The following is a 10,508-nucleotide window of genomic DNA, read 5'->3' as shown; positions in this document are numbered from 1 at the left end:
ACCTGTAATGATCGTGTTGAGCAATGGATGACCTTTGACCTTTAAAAACAAGGGATTCCTCCTCCCTGGAAGAAGGTGACCTCATTGTCTGAAAAAAAGGAACAATAGGATCTGATAAACAGCTTCATATAATGTCTCTACAATGCACTCAATATTGGAACGGATCTTGGTACAAAAAAAAATATAAATATATTTTGGAATTCCCCAACAGTTTAAACTAATCTATCCTCCCAAGTATTTACCTCTTGCCATTTTTGTAACTTCGAAAGAAATCTAAATAGAATTATGATAAAGTTCATACAAAAGTTTATTTCTTTTGTGATTACCAGATTGTTCTGAAAATATAATTTGCTCTAATGGCTTACCTGTTTACAATTTACTGTGGAAAAAAAACAAAAAAACAGAGACTTGAAAAGACATTTGAAGTCTCTCAGATTTATATTTCGTATCTTCTTCATAATACCATTATATTCTGAATCAGTAAAAGGCTGCATATTTCTATTGTATTTATTGCTTCATTGTTCGATGTCCGAAATATCTGAGGCAGTGTAGATTTAACAGTGAAAACATTTCGGATGGAGATACTGTACCCTGTGCCTTAATATTCTTTGTTGTTTGTCTATTGCTTGGAACGTTTTCTAAGATATTCAGTCGTATATGTTATTGTCTATTAGCCAAAAAAAATGAATCGGAAGAAACAGACATATTCAAAATGATGCAGACCCGCATCCATATACATAAGCTCATGTACACTCGCACACAGTCGGCTCACAGTCAACCGCAAGGAGTTCATCCCACTGATCGATGAATGGGTACCTGACGGAATCTGAGGTGTGTGTGTGTGTGTGTGTGTGTGTGAGTGTGTGTGTGAGTGATTACTGTTTGTGTGATGCGATGAGAGAATGTTTTACCACCACGGCCCCTCTTCCCTTAACCTGTGTATGCATGTCTGAATATATAAAGTTAAGACACATGACCTATGCTACGAGACGGGGGCAACACGACTGCAAAACTCTCTCTCTCTCTCTCTCTCTCTCTCTCTCTCTCTCTCTCTCTCTCTCTCTCTCTCTCTCTCTCTCTCTCTCTCTCTCTCTCTCTCCATGATAAACAAAGGGTAATATCACACACACACACACACACCCATTCCTATACAGACCAGCCAAAGATGAAGCTATGCAGGCCGCTCAGAGATAGACAGACAACGTTTTCTATTTATAACCCGCGTGAATGCAGTCGGTCAGGCGGAGAACATACCAGCTATATACATCGAGACGCTAATCCTCACGCAGAGGTTGTCATGCAGCAATCGTCCCCGCCCTCCTGAGGAACCACACCTACCACACTTCGTCTGCGTGAACACCAGGTGTCACTACACCACCTCCATAACACACCCACTCCCCCACCCCAGCACCAGCAATACACAGGAGTACACAGACCCTAAGACACTTAGATTATAAAGGCCATTTAGCCCTACAAATACCGCGGGGACAGAGACAGAACCAGGCAACACCCGTCATCCATAAGGTATCATTAATAGTCACAGGTAATCGCACGTCAGAGGCGAAATACCTCAAGGTCTGCGCCTCCTCCAGGGGCACGGCTGGCCTTGGACGGCCACCAACCGGTGGATGCCTCGACCAGACCCACTTCTTTTTTTGGGCTCTTCTCTGGTAGGATCATCCTCTGTTTTTACTCTCCCAGGAGGGAACACAAGCGTGTGTGTGTGTGTGTGTGTGTGTGTGTGTGTGTGTGTGTGATAAGTACGAGAATAGAGACTCAGGTACGAGTATTTCAATATATATATATATATATATATACATATATATATATATATATATATATATATATATATATATATATATATATATATATATATATATATATATACATAAAAGGTTCTAAGGATGCTTACAAAATAGTAAAATGACCCAACAAGCACTAAATAGCCAAGTACCCAACAGACCGCTCCACCAGATGCACGTGCACCCACCTGAAACCACATTCCCTAGACATGTACGAGTTACACTTTCTTATCTTTGCTCTGAAAATCCCCCATCCCTACAGCATTAAAAACACCGATTTAACATATCCCTAGACCCTTCATGCCCACGATGTAACTAGCAACGAACTCTTACTGCTCAACTGCTGTTCACTCTTCCCACGTTGGCGCACACATAATATCGTTACTCTGTGTGATCTATTGTCTACCCCTGGTGGGAGTGGCCGTATGTATATATATATATATATATATATATATATATATATATATATATATATATATATATATATAATGAATGTATGAGGTGAGGTGCCTGAGGATTGGCGGAATGCATGTATAGTGCCACTGTACAAAGGCAAAGGGGATAAAGGTGAGTGCTCAAATTACAGAGGTATAAGTTTGTTGAGTGTATTTATATATATATATATATATATATATATATATATATATATATATATATATATATATATATATATATATATATATATATATATCATCGTGAAGGACTTTGAGAATCGTAATAATTCCACCAAAACAAAGCAACCCTGGACAAAATGAGAGGCGCCAACTGTAAACACAGGTTATGGTCCTCTGTGCCGTCAGGCTACCAATGGGAGAACGTGTAGAAGGAGGAGGAACGAGGAAGGAGGGGTAAGGAGTAAAAGGGGGGGGTGAAGATTCAAAGGTGGTCATCAAATGGGGAGATGAAGATGAGGCGGGTGAGGAGGGGAGGGGGGAGAGGGGTGCTAAAGGGGTGTGGTCTATCAGGGAGGTTAGGGTATAAAAAGGGGCGTTGGTTCTCTGCTACAGTTTGTCCTGACTTGACTTGCTGAAGATGAAGGTTGCGGTAAGTGAGCTCCCGTGAGACGGTCGTAGATAATAATGTTTGCTAGCATATGACAGTATGTGGCAGTAGATGATGGTGTTGGTTAGCAGATGACGGTAAAAATGTATAAGTTGATAGTATGTGGAAGTAGATGATGGTGTTGGTTAGTAGATGACGGTAAGAATGTATAAGTTGATAGTATGTGGAAGTAGATGATGGTGTTGGTTAGTAGATGACGGTACACGGTGGTAGATGATAGCATTTGTGGGTAGATGATTGGTATGTAGAAGTAGATGATGGCGTTTGTTGGCAGGTGATGTCAGGCTGTCAGTGGTGGTTAAGCAGAAGTGGATGACTGGTAGCAGACTGTGGTATAGGACTGTGATGGTGGTAGACGTCGGTAAATGGTAGACGAAATGGTAGTGTTGTTCGTCTGTGCGAATTTCTGTGTTCTGTGATCTTTACTATTGACCCTAAGAGATGTGGTTGGCATTTGTGACTGTTAAATCCAGTGATAGAATATATATATATATATATATATATATATATATATATATATATATATATATATATATATATATATATATATATATATATATATATATATTATTTGTAGATCTAAGACAGTTATTTGTTTAATTGTTTTGACGTTTTATTTTCCAATTTTACAAACTGTGCCTTTGTGAGTATTACTTTATGCTAAATGGTAAACTTTCTTTTTTTTTTAATATGGTAAAGTTCTATGAGTTATACTGCGTGGCTGAGGAACAAATGATCGCCTTAAAGGCAGATTGAATCACGTATTGCTCGAATCATGGGTGGTGTTCAGATCATAAACGCCTGAATCACCGGTATTGCTCAGATCACAAACGTCTGAATCAAACGTATTGCTCGAATCATAGGTAGTGTTCAGATCATAAACGCCTGAATCACCGGTATTGCTCAGATCACAAACGTCTGAATCAAACGTATTGCTCGAATCATAGGTAGTGTTCAGATCATAAACGCCTGAATAACTGGTATTGCTCAGATCACAAACGTCTGAATCAAACGTATTGCTCGAATCATAGGTAGTGTTCAGATCATAAACGCCTGAATCACCGGTATTGCTCAGATCACAAACGTCTGAATCAAACGTATTGCTCGAATCATGGGTAGTGTTCAGATCATAAACGCCTGAATTATAGGTATTGCTCAGATCACAAACATCTAAACCTTAGGTAGTGTTCAGATCACGAAGTTTGTATCTCAGGTATTGTTCAGATTTTGAACACCTGAGTTTTAGATTTTGTTCAGATCACTAGCGTCTGAGTCCCTGACATGTAGGTGTTCGATGCTACGAACATTCGTACCATCTGCGTCTCCGGTTATCATTCAAGTACCCACCTTGCCGACCAGGTCGAATGAAGTTCCGAGTCTCCGGGTTTTTCGTTAACTTGAATAAAAACTTTTCCAGTCTCCATTTTTTGTTTAAGACCACTAATAAACCACTTATGTCTCGGTCTTATGGATGATCACATAGACCACTTATGTCTCGGTCTTAGGAATGATCACTTAGACCACTTATGTCTCGGTCTTAGGAATGATCACTTAGACCACTTATGTCTCGGTCGCTTATACCAACAACCTCCTCCCCTTGTGTACCGACAGGTGTTGCTCCTCGCTGTGCTGGGTGTGGTGGCTGCCGACACCAAGTTGTGGTACTCATACCCCTCCCCTGTGATAGGGCCAGCTGCCACCTACACCACTGGTGGCCACATCTTCCCCGCCACCACCTACGTCCGGCCTCATGCAGTCGCCCCCTCCGCCTTCCAGTACCACCTCCCTGCCACCCAGTACTCCGTTCCAGTGGTGAGCGCCCCGGGAGTAGTCGGGCCGACACTCTACCAGTACCCATCTCCCCCCATCGTTGGGTCGGCAGTCATAGTCGGTGAAGACGACGATGACGACGACAACGACCGTGACGATGACGACGACGACGACGACAGGGTGGCTACATTTTACGGGGCCTTTTACCACGACGACGATTAGACGTCGGGCGCTCTCCAAGATCACCGACGTGGACCACTTCGACGCCGATGACGATAGCAACCGCAGCAGGTATTTGGCGAACCACAGTCGAGCCTGACTATCACCCCAAGCGAATGGAAACCAGAGCTACCTACCACAGGCTGCTGGACCAAGTAGTGACCCAGAGCCACCTGAAACAGCCTGGTGTATCAGGCAGAAGTTCCTAGCCTTTAGTTACTTGAGTGTTGCTTTGGTTATGTCTTTATCGATCCCCGTTCCGGGGTGTTGTCCCACGTGAGTCTTATAATAAATATCATGTCATGACTTGGTTATCATTTAATACAGTTCAGTATCATTGTCGTATCTTATCACAGTAGATCTTCCTCTGATTATCTTTCAGTAATCGTGGAGAAATTCCAATCCAGATTAAGTTGCTGATGTTAATGCATGATTCTAAGTCTACAGTCATACATGTGTCTTCTGTGTAGTATCATTTTTTCTTCTGAACAGTCGATGATAAAAGTTCATCTAAATACAGAGATTTCTGCGTCCTCACTTTAACAGAAGACATACAGACATACCCTTAAGAATAGCCTATACAGATCGACTCAGAAGCAAACATCTTCCCTACAGACAGATACAGAGAATGGCATATTCACAGACAAAGACTTCCATTAAAATGAGGACCAACATTCCATTGTTGGGACTGGCGAGGTCAGAGCGTAGAGATAAAAACGAGCATTTTGACGTGTGTGTGTGTGTGTCTGTGTGTGTGTCTGTGTATCTGTGTGTGTGCGTGTGTATCTGTGTGTGTGCGTGTGTGTGTGTCTGTGTCTGTCGGTGACTCTAGGGGACGCCTTGGACGAGTGGAGGTGTGGTACCTCCAGGTTGCGTCCTCTGGTGTGTTGTCATTTCGACAGAGCTGCTTGTGTGGGAAGACAATGTGGGTCGGAGAGTAAGTCACTCCTTGGTCCTGTTTGAGACCAGCCATTTGTTGTCAGGCAGAGAACACAACTTATATTTTTTCATATAATATTCTTTAAGGTGTCCTGATTCACGGGAAAATATCTAGAGCATCCTCCTTAGATATTACTGAAGAACTGAGAGATTGATGGAAATAGATCGTTATCAAAGTCATGGGAGTCATTGACAGCATGTCGCTGTCCCCTGTATACCACAATGCTCCATGTCACTCTATCCCATTCCACATCTTTCACCCTCCTGCATGTTCTGGCCCTGAGCACTCAAAAGAAAAGGTTTTTCACTCCCATCTATCCATCTCCAATACGGTCTCCTCCTTCTTGGAAATTATGACGGTTCGTGGTCTCTCTGGAGGCGTCTTCCTGAAAGGTGCTTGGGTCGCCTCCTGCCCACCAGGAAGATAGTCTAACTTAACCTTACTTAAATGAAACTTGGTTTGAATTAACCTTCACTTAATTCTCATATGACCTAACTTGATATAAACCTATGATGGATCTAACCTGATTTAACTTTGAATTAGGTTGATCGTGCCTATTGGTACTTTTCTTCTCTTAGTTTTAAACGTATCACTGCCTGGCAAAAAGGAGAGGTCAAATATCGTATCGATGATTTTGAAATTCGATATGTTACTAGGAGCACTTGGATGTTTTGAGTCTTGGTAAACCTGAGATCTGGTGGAAATGGATTTATCGGTGAGCGATGAGAGTAATGTAAAGAAACAGATGAGAATGAAATCACAGAGATGTTTTCGGCGGCTAACATCAACTTCCAATAGTCCCTTGTACTACTATGTCTACTCCCAGGTATCAGAAACCACTCTACTTCCTCCAGGCCCTCTCCTTTCAAGCTCACACTTCAACCAACCTTTTCTCTCCTGTCCTGCTAAACTTTATTACCTTAGTTTTCATTATATTATCCCTAAGCATTCGCCTTTCACATGCTCTCCCAGACTCAGAAACCAGCTTCTACAGTTTCTCACTCGATTCTGCCAACAGAACTCTGTCATCGGAATACAGCAACTCTCTCACTTCCCAGACTCTACCCCTAACCCTATCCCCAAATAGATTGCACCCTTGCCTCTCTCTCCAAGACCCTCGCATTTACCTCCCTCACCACCCTACCCACAATCAGATTAGATAGCCACGGTGACATTACCCACTCTTGCCGCAAACTGACCTCCACTTGAAGCCACTTCCCCTCGTATCTTCTTATTCGCACACAATGTCCTTCTCACTTGGTAGGAGGTGCTTGCTACTTTTAGTAGCTTTTCTCCCACACTATGTATTAGTAACACTTCCGACATACCATCTCAGCCAACCCTGCCTTACGTTTTTCTCCATAAATGCTACACATATGAAGGATACGAAGACACGAATACATTTTTCTGCAGCAAACTTTATTGTTCACTTTGTTGCTAACGATAAGAAAACAGTCAGCGCCTCACCAGTAAGTCGGTTGACTTTGATCTGACTCGAGAACTTAACGAAAGCAAAAGATTAACAAAGACTGAGCGGCGGTGGGAGCCGAGTCCTCGTAGGATCGGTGACCGCCTTTATTTATCGTCGTAATAGCCATGACCTACAACGTAGTGGCCGGGGTTGTAGTAGGGGCGAGCTACGACGGTCGTCACAGCGGGCACGACCGGCTTGGTGTAGACGGTATGGCTGACTGGCGGACGGTACCACCACAGGTCGTCTAAGTCAATGTCAGCCGACCTTTTCTGGCGGGCGGCGGCGGCCTCCTCAGGGGCGCTGCGCTTCTTGCGGTCGTCATGGTCGTCGTCCAGCTTGTAAGTATGGATAACCACGGGCTTATGAGGAACGACGTAGGGCCGACTGTAGACAGTGACATGGGGCCTCCCATACACGTAAGGGACGTTCCAGCCGAAGGTGGGCGAAGCCAAAGCCACCACCAGCAACACAAGGGCCACTTGCACCTGCAAGAGACATACTGGGTTAACACAAGACATAACGGTGACCTAAGACTTATGGACGTCAGGGCCGAATCACCGTAGCTAACAGAGACGAAAATCGCCCGTAATGCGTGAACGTTTCGGCTTATCTTCTCTTACACCATGATTTCAAAATCCTTTGATGCGACTGAAGTTCTTATGCACGCTGATTTGATCCCGTTCACATGCACCCAGGTCCTTGAGTTATGGAACTTCCTGAAACGCTGACGATCTATCTATAACATTAGAAGGTCTTCAGGTGATGGTAAATTTTAGGAATCACTCCTTTGGCAAGGGACCACATTTAAGGGATCTTAATTTAGGGATCTTTTAAAAATATGGATACCATAAAATCTTGGGATGAAAATAGATTACTATATGACAGCGTATCTATACTCTCAGAAAAAGGATCCATCGATCTCCGTTCGCTTTGAGGTGTGAGACGGATTGAGAGGCGCACCTCACGAACGACAACAGGGCATACGGTAAGAAAAAACTGTTACATACAAGAGTTAAAGAATTAAACTTATCTATTCGTGAGATTCGTGACCCAGTAGCCACCGATATGTGATGGTTTATAATAGGCCAAAACGAGAGAAAGGAAAGAAAGAAAAAAAAAAGACTTTTATGGCTACTACTTTTGAGCTTTTTGTGACTTGGCACAAGAAAGAGTCACACATTATAGGGGATAGTTGGCTGGAGTATCTCTTACTGACGGAATCAAGCGGGCTGGTACGTGTATACAGGCGGGACAGACCGGTCGCTCTCTCTTACCTCACCAGACCCACAGCAAGAACCGCTCGAGTGAAAATAACAAAAGGGCTTTAGGTCAGGAGCCACTCACCAGAGACTTCATGATGGCGAGGTCAGGTTGGGTTCTGAGTGTAGTGCGGACGAGTCGCCTCATATATATACCCCGGCCCGACCAAGAGACTTAAGCTGCCGAGTCATGCATGGCAAGAAATAGAAAGAAAAAAAAATGTATATATATAAATTGCATGACAGATCTCAGTTTTTGATTATCTATGCATGGTTGTCAGGCGATTGGGTTTTCGTAATGGTTGATAGTAGTTCTGTGTTTCCAAAGGACAAAATAAAAGAGTGTGTCATGTGTGAAAGTGAGAGAAACAAAGTCTTAAGAAAAGTCTAGGATTCTTACAGGAAAACCTGCGATCACCAACGTTGAGGAAAATGACAGGCGACATAGGTCAAGAGAGATGGAAACCATATTCGCAATGGTTGTGTGTCGCCCTAAAGACGAACGGTACAAGGAACCAACTTCTGTACCCTGAGTCTGCCATTTTCAGCTTGCCTGAATTACACGTTATTATGTGACCTTACAGCCCTCGGGGTGTGCCGTTGTCTGCGTGAGGAATGGCGATTATCACAGATCACCTGACGGAGGCGTCATCGTATTCCTCGTATGAATGGAGTCTCCAAAAAGTACTTTACATCATCTTCCTCCTGAATTCATATATTGCGACAGCTTTAGTTGAGCAATGGTTATTCACGGACGTGTTCGCCTCTACTGGTGCTCTGGATTGGAGTTCTTAATGAGACGCGATTACACCTTAAATACACAGAAATCACTGGTTGAATGTCAGTTTATTTCGACAGGGGTTTGAGAGATCAGTAAACTATTGACGGTGAGGAGAGCGCTTGGTCGCGGCATTCCTTCACACGCCCTCCGTCCACAGGGCCAAGTATGGGTGTCTCCGCTCTGGGCCACCTTACCGCACCAGGCGCTTTCTTCCCACCACCACCACTAGTAACAGCAGCAGCAGCACTGACATTTCACCAGTACCGTTGTACCGTTCAGAACCGTACCACACCTCCTTGTCCCTGTTCCCCTTCACCTTAACAACACATTCCTCTCCAACAGTCACTCATTCTTATGTAGGTTTTTCTCTCTTACTCATGTGCCTTCACGCTTGACCTGACCTCACCTATGAACGTGACCCTTGACCCGATTGTTCCACACTCTTATGCAGGCACCCCCACCCACCCCTTCCCTTGACCTCGCTCTGACGTCATACCACCCCCCCTCCCCCTTCCTTCACGCCCACGGGAGGTAAACGTGATATCCGCGAACGTCCCAGGTGGTAAGGCACTTGGGGGCGGGTGGTTAGGCGCCCACGGGCGGTAGGGGGACCGCCCAAGAAGGGCGCAAAAAGTGGCCTAGAGGGGGAGTGTTGGAAGGAAGGGGACGAACCAGTTTTCTGGTCACGAGACACTTGGCTGAAGGAGAGAGGTTGTGGCTGCTGCAACCAACTGCTGTGTCTCCTTTTAGCCGTTGCTGTTCCTGTTTCTGTTCCGCTGCACCTCACCTATCACTAGCCTCTTCCTCTCCTCTACTCTTCTCTATTGCTCTTCCTCATCTCTTGCTTGAGGTTCATCCTCTCTATCGCTCTCTAGTGCAGTCCTGGACTATTTTCCTGCTGTTGCTTCCTCTTATCCATCAGCTGTTTTATGCTGTTCACTGTTGGCATGGAGATGTGTAGCTCTGTTTTGCTGGTCTGAGCTGCATTCAGTTGCTCTGTCATTCTGTTTCATGGTGTACTATGCTGTTCGGTTTGATTTGTATTGTCTTCTGCTCAGAAAAAAAAGAGACACACACACATACACATTTAGCGAGACGTATCGCTAAAAGTACAGTCTCGTCACTGAACCTCTCACTTCAAAAGGAGTCTACATTTCCCATTTATTGGAAGTAGTGCAGCAGCCTCGGGCAGCAGGAAGCT

At 44.2% G+C, this 10,508-nt stretch overlaps 2 protein-coding genes across 2 annotated transcripts; one reads left to right on the top strand and one right to left on the bottom strand.

Annotated features, from left to right (window-relative positions):
• The first annotated feature begins 2,762 nt into the window (after positions 1–2,762).
• On the top strand, positions 2,763–5,159 carry LOC139764026 (uncharacterized). Its single transcript, XM_071690491.1, has 2 exons — positions 2,763–2,846; positions 4,476–5,159. Exons 1-2 carry the CDS (start codon positions 2,835–2,837, stop codon positions 4,854–4,856), a joined length of 393 nt encoding a protein of 130 aa, XP_071546592.1. The 5' UTR covers positions 2,763–2,834; the 3' UTR covers positions 4,857–5,159.
• Positions 5,160–7,193: 2,034 nt separating this feature from the next.
• LOC139764024 (uncharacterized) lies at positions 7,194–8,645 on the bottom strand. Its single transcript, XM_071690490.1, has 2 exons — positions 8,612–8,645; positions 7,194–7,752 (listed from the first exon to the last, which is right to left on the bottom strand). Exons 1-2 carry the CDS (start codon positions 8,621–8,623, stop codon positions 7,369–7,371), a joined length of 396 nt encoding a protein of 131 aa, XP_071546591.1. The 5' UTR covers positions 8,624–8,645; the 3' UTR covers positions 7,194–7,368.
• Positions 8,646–10,508: the final 1,863 nt, after the last annotated feature.

This window comes from Panulirus ornatus, chromosome 48, assembly GCF_036320965.1.
Source record: "Panulirus ornatus isolate Po-2019 chromosome 48, ASM3632096v1, whole genome shotgun sequence".
NCBI classification, from domain to species: Eukaryota; Metazoa; Arthropoda; class Malacostraca; order Decapoda; family Palinuridae; genus Panulirus; species Panulirus ornatus.
This window is presented reverse-complemented; position numbering and strand designations above follow the sequence as displayed.